Here is a 19,099-nt window from a genome sequence, read left to right on the forward strand (position 1 = left end):
TCTCCAGCATGTATATCATTAACTAGAATTTCATATTTGTTTACAGTTTTTTTCTTGTGAGATTAAATTTGCATACAATGAAGTACATAAATCTTAAGAGTATAATCATTGAGTTTTGATATATTCATGCACCTGTGCAACCCAAACTCCTCTATCCTGATATGAAACATTTCCATCACACAACAAAGTTCCCTCATGTCTCTTCCCAGTCAGTCACCACCACCTCTCTGCCCCCAGAGGCAACCACTGTTGTGATTTTTTTCCTACCATTTATTAGTTTTTTTCCTGGCTTAGAACTGTACACATTAAGACATTATAGAGTATGTACAAATTAGGACATTATATATTACATGAACTCTTTCATGTGAAAGTTCTTTCATTTAACCTGATGCTTTTGTGAGGCATCCATGTTACATGTATCAGTAGTTTATTCCTTTTTATTTCTGAATAATATTACATGTATGAATTTAACAACTTATTTCTCCATTTTGCTTTTACGGTCACCTGGGCTATAATTTACTGGAGGACTTTATGCAGAGAATTGACATTAATTTACTCTTAAGATAGGTCATTCTGGTTATTAAATTGGAGGCAAACCATGAAGGCAGGCAGGAAGAGACCTGGTAGGGGGTTCTTACAGCAGTTCAGGTGAGATTTGAGGTTGGTTTGGATGAACATTATCATTGGAGATGATGAGAGGTGACCTGATTCAGGGTATATTTTGGAAGTCAAGCTAATAGGATTTGCTGATGGACAGGATGTAGAAAGTGAAAGAAAAGAAAGAATCAAAGAGGACTGTATTCCCCTAAGCCATTCCTAAAACCAAACTTTGCCATTGTGAAGGTGGAGAAGCAATAAAAAAAGAAGCCATGAATTTTCTGCTTAGAGATTTGGCTAAAAAGCAGTTGGAAGGTAATCGCTAAGCAAGTATTTGCCAAATGCTTCCAGGAGCAATCGATTAGTTCATATGTTACATTCTGTGAACACATGCAGCTCGTTAGACAACCAGCATAATTTTCAGCTTCTCTTCCTATGATAATATCACTACTAAAAATACAAGTCAACTTAATTTTTGAACCTCTGTTTCATCTACCCTGCTACCTGCCACCTCACTTGACCTAACACTTCAGAGCTGTTGACTTTAAGATTCAACTTCCCTTATTTCTCTCTGACAGGAAACTCTTAAATGTTGGTTATTTCTTATCTGAATCTTTAAATATGTCACTGTGTTTCATGATTGGCCTTTTAAAAAGTATTACGTAAAGAATGATCCCTTTACACGTAATGAGGCTGAGATCAAGGTTTCATTAAATAAACAGGTATTTATTTATTGAGTGCCTTCTAGATGCTGGGAACTGTACTAGACCTTGGTTATACCACAGTGAATAAGATAGACCTTACCCTAAAAGAGCTCAAATTGGGAGGTTTTATTACAATGTGATAAACACTTGAATAGAAAGAAAGCCTGTAAAAGTTGTACTCAGAGGCTTAAGGTTCAACCAGGAAAAATTCCAGAGGATCTATTTCAGTTGAGGACTGAGGGATAAAAAAAAACAAAAAACAAAAAAACGAGCCAGAAAAGTTGAAGGTGGAACAGAACAGGATATTCCAGGTGGGAGAAGCAGCATGATTTAAAATCCAGACATGTATGTGGTACACTGGTAGAACTTCAAATATGAGATGGGGGAAGTCAAGTCTAAGAGGGGGTTACTAGAGAGGGATGTGAGGGGACAGATCAGGAAGGCTTCCTAAACTCTACTAAGGAATCTGGACTTTCTGAGTTTTCAATAACAGTGTAGGTATTGGATTGATGTGTGCAGCATTGGAGGCAGGAAGACCAGTCAGTGGTTCAGGAAGGAGATGATGGTGGCATGGACAAAGTAGTGCAGAGAAGCTTCGGCGGGGAGGAGATGTACATGAACTTAAGACATGTTGATGAGGTAGCATTGATCAGCAGGAGAAGTCAAGGGCAAAGTCCAGGTTTTTGATATGGTAGCGGGTTGAAAACGTGGAAAGGAGACCCAGGAGAGATGATATGTGCCGTGATTGAAGGTGGAAGGGAAACTCATGAACACAGTGTTTGGACATGTTGAGTCTGAGGTATCTTCTGAGATGTTCAAGATATGTTGAATTGGTGGTTGGACTTCAGATATAGAACTCAGAGAAGTCTCCGCTGGAGAATATACATTTGTGGGTCATCTGTATATAGGTGGTTTTTAAAATTGTGGGCATGGTTGAGATAGTCTTAAGAGAAAGCATACAGTGAAGAGAGAAGAGAATCTGTGCTGAGTCTATGTTAAGTAACTGCAACATTTAACAGCTAGATAAAAGAGAAAATTTCTACAAAAAACTGAGAAGGGGCCAGAGGAAAACTAGCATAGTATTTCAAGGAGATATATATATCAGAGTTCCAAAGAATAGCAAGGAGACATTAGAAAGCCTTCCTAAGTGATCAACGCAAAACAATAGAGGAAAAAGATAGAATGGGAAAGACTAGAGATCTCTTCAAGAAAATTAGAGATACAAGGGAACATTTCATGCAAAGATGGGCTTAATAAAGGACAGAAATGGTATGGACCTAACAGAAGCAGAAGATATTAAGAAGAGGTGGCAAGAATACACAGAACTATACAAAAAAGATCTTAATGACCCAGATAACCATGATGGTGTGATCACTCACCTCAGTTCAGTTCAGTTCAGTTGCTCAGTCATGTCCAACTCTTTGCGACCCCATGAATTGCAGCACGCCAGGCCTCCCTGTCCATCATCAACTCCTGGAGTTCACTCAAACTCACGTCCATCAAGTCGGTGATGCCATCCAGCTATCTCATCCTCTGTCGTCCCCTTTTCCTCCTGCCCCCAAATCCCTCCCAGCATCAGAGTCTTTTCCAATGAGTCAACTCTCTGCATGAGGTGGCCAAAGTACTGGAGTTTCAGCTTTAGCATCATTCCTTCCAAAGAACACCCAGGGCTGATCTCCTTTAGAATGGACTCACCTAGAGTGAGACGTCCTGGAGTGTGAAGTCAAAGGGGCCTTGGGAAGCATCACTATGAACAAAGCTAGTGGAGGTGATAGAACTACAGCTGAGCTGTTTCAAATCCTAAAAGATGATGCTGTGAAATTGCTGCACTCAATATGCTAGCAAATTTGGAAAACTCAGCAGTGGCCACAGGACTGGAAAAGGTCAGTTCTCATTTCTTTCTTTCGCAAAGAAAGGCAATGCCAAAGAATGTTCAAACTACCACACAATTGCAGTCATCTCACACGCTAGCAAAATGATGCTCAAAATTTTCCAAGCTAGGCTTCAACAGTACATGACCTGAGAACTTCCAGGTCAAGCTGGGTTTAGAAAAGGCAAAGAAACCAGAGATCAAATTACCAACATTCCCTGGATCATAGAAAAAGCAAGAGCATTCCAGAAAAACATCTACCTCTGCTTTACTGGTAAAGAATCTGCCTGCAATGTGGGAGACCTGGATTTGATTTCTGGGTTGGGAAGATACCTTGGAGAAGGGAACAGCTACCCACTCCAGTATTCTGGCCTGGAAAATTCCATGGACTGTATAGTCCATGGGGTCGCAAAGAGTCAGACACAACTGAACGACTTTGATTTTCACTTTTTCTGCTTTATTGACTATGCCAAAGCCTTTGACTGTGTGGATCAAAACAAACTGTGGAAAATTCTTCAAGAGATGGGAATACCAGACCACCTTACCTGCCTCCTAAGAAATCTATATGCAGGTCAAGAAACAACAGTTAGAACCGGACATGGAACAATGGACTGGTTCCAAATCAGGAAAGGAGTATGTCAAGGCTGTATATTGTCACCCTGGTTATTTAACTTATATGCTGAGTTTATCATGTGAGATGCTGGGCTGGATGAAGCACAAGCTGGAATCAAGATTTCTGGGAGAAATATCAATAGCCTCAAATATGTAGATGACACCATCCTTATGGTAGAAGCTAAGAAGAGCTAAAGAGACTCTTGATGAAAGTAAAAGAGGAGAGTGAAAATGCTAGCTTAAAACTCAACATTCAAAAAACAAGGAACATGGCATCGGGTCCTGTCACTTCATGGCAAATAGATGGGGAAACAATGGAAACAGTGACAGACTTTATTTTCTTGGGCTCCAAAATCACTGCAGATGGTAAGTATAGCCATGAAATTAAAAGATGCTTGCTCCTTGGAAGAAAAGCTATGACCAACCTAGACAGCATACTAAAAAGCAGAGACATTACTTTGCCAACAAAGGTCCATCTAGTCAAAGCTGTGGTTTTTCCAGTAGTCATGTATGGATGTGAGAGTTGAAAGCTGAGCGCCAAAGAATTGATGTTTTTGAACTGTGGTGTTGGAGAAGACTCTTCAGAGTCCCTTGGGCTTCAGGAAGATATAACCAGTCAATCCTAAAGGAAATTAGTCCTGAATATTCATTGGAAGGAGTGATGCTGAAACTGAAGCTCCAATATTTTGGCCACCTGATGAGAAGAACTGACTCATTGGGAAAGACCCTGATGCTGGGAAAGATTGAAGGCAGGAGGAGAAGGGGATGACAGAGGATGAGATGGTTAGATGGCATCACTGACTCAATGGACATGAGTTTGAGCAAGCTCTCGGAGTTGGTGATGGACAGGGAAGCCTGGCATGCTGCAGTCCATGGGATTGTAAAGAGTTGGACATGACTGAATGACTGAACTGACTGATTTCAAGCAAAGTAAAAGTGAAAGTCCCTCAGTCATGTCCAGCTGTTTGCGACCCTAGGGACTATTCAGCCCGTGGAATTCCCCAGGTCAGAATATTGGAGTGGGTAGCCTTTCCCTTCTCCAGGGGATGAAATAGTCAATAAAGTCAATTGTTGCTGAGAGTTCAAATCAAATGAAAATTGGAAAGTGTTCATAGGGTTGAGTGAGCAAAATGGAATTTAATTTTTGTTGTTAGAGTTGTTTAGAGAAGGAGGAAAAATCCAGATTGAAGTGAGTTGAGGAGGAAGTAGAAGGTAAGAAAATAAAGTCAATGAATGCAGATAATTCTTTAGAGAAGTTTGGCTGTGAAGGTGCTGAGAGAGGGGCCAGTGTTTGGTTAAGGATGTGGGAATGAGGGAGAGTTTTTCCAAGATGGTAGAGACTTGAGTAAGTTAAAAGCCAGAGAGAAGGATTCAGTTGAAGAGAAACTGAGTTCAGAAGAGAGGCAGTGAATAATAAAAATACATAGTTCTTAAAAAGGTGAGAAGGGGCTGAAATACAAAACTATGATGGTCTTAACAGGAGATAGACTAACATCTATATTGTAACCCAAGATAAGAATGAAGACAGAATGCTAAGGGGGGTTTGGTTATTTGTACAGAGTGGTTGAGAAATTGGTATCTGATGGTTTTCCTTTCTCTTGGGAAGGAGGGGAAGGCATGTGGTCAGAAGATGGTTGTGGGAAGTTCTTCTGGAGAGGAGGAAAAGGGTTGCAAGGTTGCAAGTGAGTGTTGAAGTAACCATAAACTGATGGAGGTGATTCTAATTCTTTGTGAACTAAGCTGCCCTCCTGTGATTTTCTCCATTCAGCTTTTGCCTGCTTGGGCTTGGCAGGAGGCAAGTTGAAGCCCGAGTGTTGGGGCCATCCAGAGTTATGGTGGCTGAAGACAATTCAGCATTTCTCTAACTGGTCTTTCTCAAAATATTCCCCTGACAGATGTTAACAGGAGAAAACTTCCTTGGTCAAAGAAGTTTGGGAGAACTGCTGTATACTCCAATCCCTTCTTAATATGCATATTAACATATTTGAAGCTCTGAGGGTCTCACATTTGAATACTCAGTTAAATTTAGTGTAGTCAACTTTTTCAAGCTTATTTGCATCTTGAGTGGTGTGTGTGTATTGCATCTGCTAAGGTCTTACAGTTTGGTTTAGTTTGGGTCATTCACCTCACTGCCATATAAAATGGCAGGAACTTTTCTTTTCATTCAACATGTTTAAATGATCAGCAGTTAGCCATTTAGATTCACATGGATTTAGGGTAGAGCAATAGCTACTATTTTCTGAAACGCTCCTCATTCTTTATGAACCTATTTCATGTGCCTATTCCATTTGTTACCAACTCTTGTTATAAACTTAAAAAACAAACAGACCGTAAACTGGCTTCCTTATTGTTCTTCCAGGACCATAAGAAGTCGATGTGAGAACTGGTAAGGAAAGCCGGACCATCCCCAAATGATTAGGATTAGGGCTGGCAGGGAGGACAACAGTCAGAATTACTTGATTATTATTTTACTACTACTGCTAACCAAAATTTTCATGGTCTTTACAGTTTACAAATTGTTCTTATATGTGTTATTTTTCAAAACCATATTCAGTCATTATTGAGCAAGGTACAGCTATCATTGGTGAGCACAAGGAACATAGTTTGGGGAGATGACAAATGAAAAGATATGATGAGGAAGTAAAGAGAGGAGCTACATGGAATGGAGCTTTAAAAATATTGGGACAGTGGTCTAAAGCATGCATTCTCAGTAAAGGTCAAAATTACCATGGGTGTAAAAAGTGGTTTCGGAGAAGGCAATGGCACCCCACTGCAGTACTCTTGCCTGGAAAATCCCATGGGCGGAGGAGCCTGGTAGGCTGCAGTCCATGAGGTTGCTAAGAGTCGGACACGACTGAGCAACTTCACTTTCAGTTTTCACTTTCATGCATTGGAGAAGGAAATGGCAACCCGCTCCAGTGTTCTTGCCTGGAGAATCCCAGGGACGGGGGAGCCTGGTGGGCTGCCGTCTATGGGGTCGCACAGAGTCGGACACGACTGAAGCGACTTAGCAGCAGCAAAAAGTGGTTTAGGGGAGGCAGAAAAATGAGTAAATATTACGGTGCTTTGGACCCTCCAAAGGGCCACCATAAAAAAATAGACACACCATGTGTTAGTGGTATTAACATTTCATGGTGGGGGTGGCAATTAGGGGGAAAAACATCTCAGAAGGCTTGTTGGTTAGGGGTGATGATGGTGGTAGTGATGAGGTATTGTGGTTTAAATTCCGTGGTTCCTATGGAACTTTTTGACAACTGTCAGTGTGTCTTCTGTTCCCATAAATGTTAGACAATTCATTTGTCTAGCACAGAGTCTGCGTCTGGCTTCATTCGTCTGCCCGTCTTGCCCAAGGCCCTGTGTGACCTTGTTTTGTGCCTTTAAACTCTCCTCTTCAAGCCACAGCTAACTGAATTAGGGTGGACATGAGTGAAGATCAGTTAAGGCATAGATTGGCCCGTAAATGACTGGCTGGTCTCGGGAAGCCTGGCTGCGATCACTTCCTCATGTCAGACTTCTGTGGTGCTATTCTTGTTGTTGTAATGTGTCTACCACTTCTCCATTTGAGATAACTTGAGCGGGTCTCAAATGAGCCCAGGTTATAACATCACTGCAGTCATAACACTTGGCCTGCTGGTATCCCATTTGAGTGAGACTGAATGTAATTGAATGAAGGTGGAAGAGAAATTTGTTTGAATCTTCAGCTCTTTGTCCTTCATGTGTTAATCATGTATTAGTTAAGGGAGGGCTTTCCTGTACATTGTAGGTTTAGCAGTATTTCAGGCCCTTCCCCACTAGGTGCCAGAAATGCCCCCTCTGCAAAGTGTGACAACCAGAAATGTCTCTGGATGTTGCCACATGTCCCTTGTGAGGCAGAGTCACCTCTGGTTGAGAACTACTGATATTGAAAAACTAGAATGTCAGAAAATTATCAATTTCCTAATGGTATCATGATCAGAAATGCCTTAAATAAAGGGTTTTTGATCTGCTGTTAAACTTCACCTTAATAAGGATGTTACCAGAAATGTTGAAAGACAATCCTTGAGAGCTGAGACCAGTGTTGTTACCAAGATATTCACAGCTTGCAGTAATGAGCACCAGATGCTTTCTAAACAGGTTCTGTATATCAACTCATTAGCTATCCTGGCAACTCCAAGGAGTCAGTACTGCTATTATTATACCCACCCTACAGTTAAGGGAACTGAGACATAAGATGTTGAGAGACTTGCTGAGGTCACCCAACTGGTAACAGCAGAGTCACCCAGACAACCCAGTTCTAGAGCCCACATGTTTATGAGCACATAACCTCTTGGTCATACTGTTCTTTCTGTAACATCTGTACATATTTATCCTCCACAACACTCAGCATACTACCAAGCATATAACAGGTTCTCACTGGACCCTGATGGATCCTGTCCATATTGACATTGGCATTTACTGGGGCACTTTGTCCCAGATCTCTGCTTCACAAATGCCTCTGCCCAAATACCACTTTCTCAGCAAAGATATTCCTTATTGCCCTCTTTAAAACATTACTCTCCCTCACCTCCCAAACACTTACCCAGCTTTATTCTTCCCCACAGTACTTATCACCATCTGACATGTATTTACTGTTTATTCCTCCACTCCCCAACAGACCGAAATAGAAGCTTCATGAAAGGAGGGGCTTTGCCTATGATGTTGGCTGCTGTATCCACAGCACCTTGAACATTCCTTGGCATGCCCATCAAGTGTATGAGATGAATGAAGAAATCCTTTAACTTAATCCTATATTCAATATCCTTGCTTTGATTATCTGTCCTTACTTTTTCCTCAGTACTGCTTTTAGAAAATAGTCTTTCTCTGAATGAACAGGAATATTTACGCAGGAGAGGGGCCTAGCCCTCAATAGAAATGCCAGGGTATTGGGGATCCCCCACTAATACTGACCAGACGTATACTGGTGGCCTATGTCACTTACATATGTTTACTTTTAATTTAGCTTTGCTAGTCTGTGAAAGTAATTCAATAGAGTCGTTATAATATGCATACTCAGAGAAATTAACTTATGTTTTGCTTTATATTTACATAGAAAAATTATAAGCTATTCTTTTAAGAAAGATGTTACATACTATTCAGTGACAGATTTTGCACAAAAATCTGATTCTACCTTCTCATTTCTCCCTATAACTACTATTCACAAGCTGAAAAGAATATAATTTTAATTAAAAGTAATTTAAAAACTTAGCAATTGCTCTCATTATATAGAAAATGTAGCCACAGAGAAACACGGTCAACACCACTTTGTTTCCAAGCTAACCTTTTCTCACCCTCCAAACACATATTTAAAATTTTGGGGCTCCTTTCTCTCCCCAAATTGGTGGGCTTAGGGCACTTACCCAGTATGTCTTTTTATAAAAATCATCAATCACTTTCCTGCAATTAGCCATTTCAGGCCATTATGTTTCTCTAGACATGAAATAGCTCATTCCCCAAGCCTGATTACTAGCCCTAAGAAATTTAGCTCACATTCAACCCTCATCTGTGTTCAAACTCATCCTTGGATCCTGTGCAGCTCAAATAGGCTTGGCAAGCAAACAAATACCTCCCTGTTTGGCGGAGGTGGAGGGCTGGAACAGATGCCTCCAGAGTAGTAAGGCTGTTCTGCAGAACACAGTCCTCTGTACTCGTCATGGGTTCTCAGCTTCCCAAATTCCGCATGTCCCATAATTGATTGTACTGCCCCTGGTACCCCTGAACTTCAGTGCCAGCTTCCTGAACACTTCAGTAGGAGACATTCCATTGCTCTCTAAATATTGCTCAGCACTGGGTCACAGTTTCAGAGGTAATATAGCATGATTTTATACTACACATTCTTACATAAGAATGCCATTACAATATTATATTCTCCAAACTTTTTTTTGGGGGGGTTGTGGTTTGAGGTTAAGAATATGATACTGCAAACAAATAGAAATTAATTTAGACCAGAGCTATCTGATAGAACTTTTACAGTGATGGAAATGACCTATATCTGTGGTGTCCAGTACAGTAGCCATTAACCACATGTTGCTGTTAAGTACTTGAAACATGGCTAATGCAACTGAGGAACTGAATTTCATTTTAATTTTAACTTATTTAAATCTAAACAGCTACCAGTGGCTCCTATATAGCAGTGGTCCTCAACCTTTTTGGCACCAGGGATTTTGGCACCAATTTCATGGACCGGGGTGGGGGTGCATGGTTTGGGAATGAGTCAGGTGCATTACATTTATTGTGCTCTTTATTTCTAATCAAGTGCTACTGCTGATCTGATAGGATATCTGATAGGATATACCAGTCTGTGGCCTGGAGGTTGGGGACCTCTGCTATATAGGGTCATGTATAAGACTGTCCTTCAAGAAGATGGACCTCATCTGACATCAGGACTTGGAATATAGGAAATTTAAAACTATTTTAAAGTAGATCTTAATTTTAAATAAGATCCTGAGATTTCACTCTGTCCTTGTCTGGGGATGGGGTGACTCTTTTGGAGATGGAAAAGCAAACTTCTCTGTACTCTGGCATTCCATAGAAATGGTTCCTAAGGAAGTTGCTAACTTTAAGACAGAGGTAGAGGCTGGAATTTCAGAGGGAAAATCAGAGATGGTCGTCTATCACTATCTCTTTCTCTCACTGACCGTCTTCACTCTGTTTCCACCATCACCTACTGCCGTGACCTTATTTTCAACGTTGGGGAAATTTTTATAGTTTTGAAAGGTTTATAGTGGCAAGAAGCACATGCCTGAGAGATTCCAGGCTCTTGAGGAGGGTCTAGAGTGGCATGGGTTTAGATATTAGAATAAATTCACTCATTTAAAACCCATATAAATTAACTTCAAAGACCCAGATGGCAAAGGTAACTATCTACTCAAGCATCTCAGGGGTGGCACAACCCAGGAGCAAAATGGAGTGGGAAAATTCCCATATGATGTGGAGGGAGCTTCATGAAGTGAGGACCATGCCAAGAGTGGGCCTGGGAACAAAAGGAACGGTGAAATGATGGTACCTCTCAGATGTGAACAAAGAGAAATGTTTATAGAGTCAGGACTCAGACACAGAGTTTCAGACACACAGGGACCTTCTTCCTATTCCTTCCAACCTAGGGATAGCACCTGTGTTGTGAGTAAGTGCTTAGATATTCTGCAGGCACTGGAGAAGTCATCTGTCTTGGAGCAAGAAGGCAAAGAGTACTGCTGCCCAGGGCAGGGGGTACCACTGTCAGACTGGCTGTGGAAGAGTTACAGAGTCATGTGATAAACATACAGAATCCCAGCTTCTTCAGCAGATCTGAAGTCAGACATGAAAAAACACATCTTTAACAGGTGATTCTGATACACAACTAGATGTGAGGAATCCTGCAAAGACTGAAGGAAACAACCTTTCTTGTTAGGGGAGGTGACCAGGAAGAGCTGAATGGCACCAATTATATTATAACTGAGGTCCTCTGGCTGAGGTATGAGATTAAAAGAACTGTAGAACCTAGAGTTGGAGAAGGCAATGGCATCCCACTCCAGTACTCTTGCCTGGAAAATCCCATGGACGGAGGAGCCTGGTGGGCTGCAGTCCATGGAGTTGCTGAGGGTCGGACACGACTGAGCGACTTCACTTTCAGTTTTCACTTTCATGCATTGGAGAAGGAAATGGCAACCCACTCCAGTGTTCTTGCCTGGAGAATCCCAGGGACAGGGGAGCCTGGTGGGCTGCCATCTGTGGGGTTGCCCAGAGTCGGACACTACTGAAGCGACTTAGCAGCCGCAGCAGCAGCAGAACCTAGAGTGATGCATCCTGTATTATTACAGCTTACATCTCACATGAGATGGGCTTAGCTGTGGTTGTCTACTTTCTACAAGTTCTTGAGAGGGCAGTGTATAGGTCAGTATTGACCAAGTTAGACTTAGTCCATCGTCTGAAACAAACACTGTCTTAACAATTTTGTTCTATGTGTGGGTGATAGATAATAACAAAAGTATTTATTAAGAATCTATAAATATAAGTATATATATATATATATATATATATATAAATATATATAAAACTGAATCACTGTGCTGTATACCTGAAATTAATACATTGTAAATCAACTATATTATAGTAAAAAAAATTTTTTAATTTAAAAAATAAAATATTTCAGTAAAAGAAATCTATAAAGATGATTAAGCTGTTAGCTAAGATCCCATAAGAATGAACATTTACTACTAACTAATTAGAAAGCATAAAAAGGTACACTCCAAACAGAATCTTATTTTGAAATTTTAGTGTTAACAGACGGCAATTTCACAGCTTAAAATAGGAAAACACTGAGGGGAACTGATGTCCAAATTGGGTCCAGCCACCCCATGAACTTAAAAGCTTGCTGTGTTGTGCAGAGGTTTTCTTCTGTATTTGTGTAAATTGACAGTTGTGGCCAGGCTCACAGGTAAGCGTCCAACCCTGATCCCTGCTCTCTTTTTAATCCACTGGGAGCTCTGAGTGCTCAGAGTTCACATGTCTATTGAACATGTTGGTGGGCTCTTTGGCAGAAGACCCATTTCCCTGTTTTTTTCCTGTTTCTGTCCTTTCCCATTGGGCAAGATGTGGACAGAGGAGTTTATGGATTTTCTCCAGTGATACTGCTTGTACTATGTAGGACCCAGGCCACAGAATCTCTGAGGTATACACAGGTAGGAAGGCCAAAAAGAGAAGAAAGGTATCACTTCTGTTTTGTTGGTTGGTATGTGCTTCTCACATAAGGTTCCCAAGTCTCTTTTCTAGAAATGAGCAGAGACACAGAGATCTCTCGATGTGAACATGTGTGGGCAAACCCATTCTCACGCGTACACTGACACATACTGTCAAAGCTCAGAAATAGCCTTCAGTTAACGTGGCTGAAGCTGGTGCTGGGTGGAGAAGGAGCCTCCTTAATCCTCTTGGTAGACCAGCTCATAGGGGCTCCAGGTAGACAGAAGATCCAGCGACAGATTTTTCTGCTCTTGGTCTGATGTGACAAGGTGGTAGCCCAGCAGGTTCATGGTATTCCTGCAGACTTTCTGAAGTCGAAAAACCTTTTTATAAGGCAGGGACCAGCGCCAGGCCTGAGAGACATTGAGCGCATTCCTGGCATTTGTGTGGAAGGCGTGCTTACCCATGCCCTTGCCTCGAGTGATATTATGTACCCAAGTCTGGAGCCGGGGCAAGAATTTCAGCCCTACGTATTCATACATTCGGGCAGTTTGGCCCAGGGGGTCCCGGACCAAGTCCTCATAGCGCACGAGCAGGTAGCGCTGCCTTAGGGCTTTGGGCAAGGACTGTACAGCTTTGAAGATCTCCAGCTGGCTTTGGCAGATGACTTGCATCGCATAGTAAGGTTGATCCTCCTCCTTGAGTTTCTGCCAATGCTGCCCCATCACAATGTGGCTATCAATCTTAAGTTCATTCGTGGTGTGTTCTCGGGACCGGAACACTGCGCGGGGGTCCCGGACCAGGTGCACAATGTGCAGGTTGAGGGAAGGGTCTCTCAGCAGAGGGTAGAGCACCTGCAGGTTGAAGAAGCGCACCTCCTTGAGCACCACGTGGCTGTAGGTGCGGCAGGCCTCCTCCACCACCTCGAAGGGCTGCTGGTGGCACAGAATCCTGCAGTGGGCCTGGGGTATGATCTTATCTCGCGGGAAGAGGTTGCAGGCAGGTGGGGAACACAGGGCCCGGCTGCCATCCCACTGGAATAGGCTGGACTGTTTCCGGGGGCCAGGATTCATGTAGGCATCAAAGACACTCATGTCACACAGAAAGACAGCCCGAATGAGGTCCCGCACAGCCATATGCAGCCTCTGGGCTGTGCTTTGTGTGAAGGTCATCCACACGTGCCAGGCGGGCTCCATCAGGTAAAAGACATCTGGGTGCTGTCCAAAAAGCTGCCCTACAAAAGAGGAGCCAGAGCGCCACGAAGACAGGACCAGCACATGCGTGTGCGGGGACTTGGGTTCCTCCTTCACCTGCAGGGAGTTGTCATCATGGGAGTACACAAGGATGAACAGAATGAAGATGGCCATCTGGGAAGCCAGGAACAGCAGGAGCTTCATTCTTTTGGGCGGTATCATGCTGAAGTGGAAGACCGTGGAAGAACAAACAGAGGGGTATCTTAGGCTATCACAACATAGAATTTTATTGTACAGATGTACCACAATTTATCAGTATTTAACCAGTGTCCTCATTGGTGAACTTTGGGGTTTTTCCAGTCTTTGGCCATTTCAGAGCTTTCAGTAATGACCTTTATGTTCACACATCATTATCCAAGCATGTAAGCTAATTCCCAAGAAGTGGAATTGCTGAGTCAGAGAGTATGCGTATGTGTACCTTTGGTATCTGTTGTCCAGTTAGGCTTCATACTGGTCATAAACCACTGTCTGTGTCTAGAGCTCCAGAGATTTTAGGGAGCAGATTTTAGAGGAGGAGTTGGACAGCCACAGATGTGCCTCTTGGAGTTTATGGCTTGCTTCCTGAAGAGGTAGAACATGCTTTGCCAGCCCATGGGCTTCCCTTGGAAGTCCCCTGAACCTTCTGGGAAGTGTGTGATGACCTCAACCAAACCTTAAGTGGCAATGGCCCAGAAACTTTTCTCTTCCATTCATGACAACAATACATTTCCTCCGCATGTGCCAGCAGATCCAGTGAGGATCATCTCTCCCATGTGCCAAAAAAAGCACATTGTTATATGCCAGGAACATATCAATGAATAGTAATTCCTGTCTTGGCCCTGAAGGTTACAGCAGGACCAGCTAAGAAGAACAGGACCTAGTTCTTTTGAACTTGAGCCCAAGAGGAAATGATTAGAAACTAAGCCATGTTTGATAATGACTCAAGAATTGAGCCAAGTATTGAGGAACTGACCTTCTCCCAAAGACAATTTGAGTATGAGGAAAAGTTTAGAACAAATATAGGAATTAATGGAGCAAAAGAGAAAGGAAAGAACTTGCCCTATGTAGAAATACAAGGATAGAATTTTATAGGCAGGGCCTATAATCAGCTCAGGAAAAAGATAACATTTCCTAGGGACTGGTAACATGGACCTTTCAAAAGTCCACCTCCTGCCCCCATGTGGCTTCGGGCCAGCTCAGGGTCCAGAGTGGGCTTCATGCTCTGAGCGCTCCTTTCCTGCCTGTGGCTCCTGACCTCATGCCCATTCTCACCCAGAGCTGGTGCCTGGCCTTCAGACTCGTCCTCGGCTGTCCTCAGGCTTTAATTGGCCACAGTTTTCAGGGACTGTCAAGGGAACCCTCTCACTTTCTCTGTTTTTTCTTTCCATGAGCACTTTCCCTGGCCAGCAGGAAAGTGTGCTTTTGTAAAGTGAATCCCATGTCTTGTCACTGAGATCTGGATACAACCTGGATCTAAGCAACCCATGATGGGGCTGATGAGCTCAGCCAGAGACCCTTGAGGGTGTATCTCAGGGAAAGATCATCTCTGCAGTCACTGGAATCAGTGTAGAGGCGGCCCAGAAAGAACAGGAAACTGAAGGCTTTTCATGGCAATCTCCTCTCATCTAACCATCACCTCTCCTCGGCTGTCCTACACTACCTCCTCTGTAGACTCTCCTTGAGGTTGGGAAGCATTTATGAGAGGTCCCTAGTGCACCTTCCTGAGTGTTCTTTTCTGGCTATTTGATGCATGCTTGAACTCTGCCCTCTCTGTTATCAAAATGAGTCTGCTCATCTCTAGCCTGGCTTCTTTAGTAAGTAGCCTCTCACTTCTGTCTCTCAGTTCTCTCCCTCAGCTCTCCACCTCATTCACTGCTGTCAGAATCTATCTTTTTAAAGCACAAGCCTGTCATTCCCTTCCTGAAAGTCCTTCAGTAGCTTTCTGACACATATAGGATTAAATCCCCAATTCTCATGTCCGAGGGCCCTACATAATCCAATCTTAGATCTTCTGTCACTCCCTTCCCTTTCTGACACCTTAGGTTCTGAATTTTACTTCCAGTTCTTACAACGTGCCCTGTTATTTATTTTTAATAATTTAATTTTTTTTTGGCTGTGCTGGGTCTTCGTTGCTGCGAGGGCTTTTCTCTACTTGCAGTGAGTAGAGGCTAGTCTCTAGTTGTGGCGCACAGGTTTCTTATTGTGGTGGCTTCTCTTGTTGCGGAGCATGGGCTCTAGGGCTGGTGGGCTTCAGTAGTTATGGCTCCCAGATTTTAGAGTACTGGCTTAGTAGTTTTGGCACATGGACTTAGTTGCTCCACAGCAAGTGGGATCTTCCCAGACGAGGGATGGAACCCTGTGTCTCCAGCATTGGCAGGTGGATTCTTTACCACTGAGCCACCAGGGAAGTCCCTGCCCCATTGTTTACAAGCTCTGAGACATTTGCAAAACAACCACTCTTTCCTCAAGATTCTGCCCACCTCTCAGCTTTCTCCCTGAAAGGTATCTTATTTCCTCCCAAGATTTAGTTTTCTCCCGAACTTTCCATTCCCATCCATCTCTCTCTCGGTAGTACAGTTAAGTGAAGTGAAAGTTGCTCAGTCGTGTCCGACTCTTTGCGACCCCATGGACTATAGAGTCCAAGGAATTCTCCAGGCCAGAATACTGGAGTGGATAGCCTTTTCCTCCTCCAGGGGATCTTCCTAACCTAGAGATTGAACTTAGGTCTCCCACATTGCAGGCAGATTCTTTATCAGCTGAGCAACAGGGGAAGCCCCTGTAGTACAGTGGAGGATGAATATCTCCACTGGGCTGCTATTACTTAAAGGTGAACGCTATATCTTATCTTGTTTACAGGCACATAAAACACACAACTGATTAGGGCTCATTAAGTACTTGTTGAACAAATGACTAAATAAATGAGTGTGAGAAGTGGCATGTGTGCATACATACTAAGTCACTTCAGTTATGTCCACTCTTTGCGACCCCATGGACTGTAGCCAGCCAGGCTCCACTGTCCATGGGATTCTCTAGGCAAGAATACTGAAGTGGGTTGTCATTTCCTCCTCCAGAGGATCTTCCTGACCCAGGGATCAAACCCATATTAGTTACTAAAATTTAGATGATTTTACTGAGTATTGAGCACAAAACCAATACTATCTCAACTGCATGGAGCAAGATATTAAGTCAGAACCATAGTTTAGAAGCAATATGGCACAGTGAACCTAACTCTAAAAAATTAAGTTCTATACAGAGCATGTATTATTTAGAACTAAGGGGGTAAAAACCATGAGCATCACTAAAAATATATATTTATTAATAAGAAATTAAAGCCCCATTGAGGGGCAATAGACTACTCACAAAACTTCCCTGGATCCATTAGTAAAAGAAGAAAATAGAAGGAAAAAAACACTCACAGCACAACCTGTCATCTCCTTCCAAGAAACGTAATTTAAAAACATACTGGGGTCTTCCCTGGTGGTGCAGTGGATGAGAATCAGCCTGCCAATTCACAGGACATGGGTCTGACCCCTGATCTGGGAAGATCCCACATGCTGCAGAGCAACTAAGCTTGTGTGACTCAACTACTGAACCCAAGCTCTAGAGCCCGACAGCTCCAACTGCTGAGCCTGTGTGCCTCAACTACTGAAGCCAGCATGCCTAGAGCCTGTGCTTTGCGACAAAAGAAGCCCCCACAATGAGAAAGCCTGAGTACCACAACAAAGAGTAGCCCCCACTTCCGCAAGTAGAGAAAGCCCAAGTGCAGCAACAAAGACCCAGCGCAACCAAAAATAAATAAATAAAAGAAAAAACACTATATTGGGACTTCCTTGGCAGTCCTGTGGTAAAGACTTTGCCTTCCTAGGCAGGGGGTCAGGTTCGATCGCTGGTTGGGCAGCTAAGATCCAATAGGCCTTGTGGCCAGAAAACCAAAATGTAACACAGAAGCAGTGTTGTAACACATGTAATAAAGACTTTAAAAATGTTCCACATGGGGCTTCCTTGATGGCCCAGTGGTAGAGAATCCACCCGCCAATGCAGGAGACACGGGTTGGATCCCCTGATCTGGGAAGATCCCATAGGCATTAGAGCAACTAAACCAGGGTGCTGCAACTACTGAACCTGTGCTGTAGAGCCCATGAGCCGTGACTGATGAGGCCCTGTGCCACAACTGCTGAGGCCCGTGCCCCTAGAGCCTGTGCTCTGCCACAAGAGAAGCCACCCCAATGAGGAGCCCAAGCACAACTAGAGAGTAGCCTGAAGACTCAAATAATTTTTTTAAAGGTATTTTACTCACAGTTAGAAGTTCCAGACTTGTCCACAGCCTTACAAGACAGAAGTCTCTTCTACCTTGGCTGACTCACTGGCCTCATAATTTAATCTTATTTTACATCGGAATGGAGCTCCACAACTTTGAAAGCCCTTCTAGTCACAGTAATGACAACAGTCCAATTAAATACATCACATAGAACAGTGATGAGCCACACCTCCGTGTTTCAGAATAAGTGAACTTTAATTCTCAGTGATAAAAACAGCCCCGCCTGATTAGACCTGGATATTTTGGGTCTCAGATCTGAGAATTCAGTTATCACACTAAATGTCAGCTGAGCTAGAGAAAATCTGTAGCTCTTAGCACCTCTGGTCCTCACTTCCCAGCACCTGAGCAGAGGAGAAGCTACAGGAAACACAGAAGCCAGCATCGGAATAAGTAAGATGAACCAGCTATAAAGTATACATCAGAATAGCCCCACTCACTTTCTAGGCTCTTTCTTATGGATGGGGGTGCTTGGGGTTAGGAGAGCTGCTGGCAGGCAACTTGTGCTTTTGGGGAATATTATCCAGGTGATTCTGATCCATCCCCTCTCCAACACCTCTCTGCCATTCACAAAGAAATGCCCAGCTTAGTTGTCCCATGTTATCTGAAACTCTGCTCCAAGGACCTAGGAATAATGGCCCTGCTCTGGAGGTGTACACGGGAAATTCTCTCCTTACCTTGTCAACAGCTTGGGCTTCTCCACCACTCTGAAGGCTCTGCCAGCTAAGCTGTACAGCTTTTTTCCTCTGACTCACCAGCTCCCCTCTCAGCTTCCTTCTCCTCCTCGAATCTTGCATAACCATCCCTACTCAGAGCACATTTCATTGTCTTCTTCCTCTGGCCAGAAATCAGCTACCTTCCAAGACCGGGTTAAGAAAGCACTGGCTGCCAGGGAGATGTGATCCCAGCAGCTTTAACTCTAAGAGACTCGAGGGGGTGGGGAGACGCTGCTTGAATGGGCTGGGCCTGGAGAAGCAAAGGAGGAAGTATTCTCTCCCACAACTGGAAGGTGATGCTGGATGCTAAATTCCTTGAAGGCAGTGGAAGGGTTAACTCTCTTAGGGCAAAGTGGAGAAAGGAAAGGGACTCCAGAAGT

General features: G+C 43.3%; 1 protein-coding gene across 2 annotated transcripts; it reads right to left on the reverse strand.

Annotated features, from left to right (window-relative positions):
• Nucleotides 1-12,035: 12,035 nt before the first annotated feature.
• CHST4 (carbohydrate sulfotransferase 4) lies at nucleotides 12,036-18,889 on the reverse strand. Of its 2 annotated transcripts, none has more exons than XM_061387822.1 (2): nucleotides 18,681-18,889; nucleotides 12,036-13,872 (listed from the first exon to the last, which is right to left on the reverse strand). In XM_061387822.1, exon 2 carries the CDS (start codon nucleotides 13,869-13,871, stop codon nucleotides 12,696-12,698), a length of 1,176 nt encoding a protein of 391 aa, XP_061243806.1. In that variant the 5' UTR covers nucleotide 13,872; nucleotides 18,681-18,889; the 3' UTR covers nucleotides 12,036-12,695. The 2 variants fall into 2 exon arrangements, with proteins under 2 accessions (XP_061243806.1, XP_061243807.1); XM_061387823.1 differs by lacking the exon at nucleotides 18,681-18,889 and adding an exon at nucleotides 17,986-18,085.
• Between the last annotated feature and the right edge of the window lie 210 nt (nucleotides 18,890-19,099).

This window comes from Bos javanicus, chromosome 18, assembly GCF_032452875.1.
Source record: "Bos javanicus breed banteng chromosome 18, ARS-OSU_banteng_1.0, whole genome shotgun sequence".
Lineage (NCBI taxonomy): Eukaryota > Metazoa > Chordata > Mammalia > Artiodactyla > Bovidae > Bos > Bos javanicus.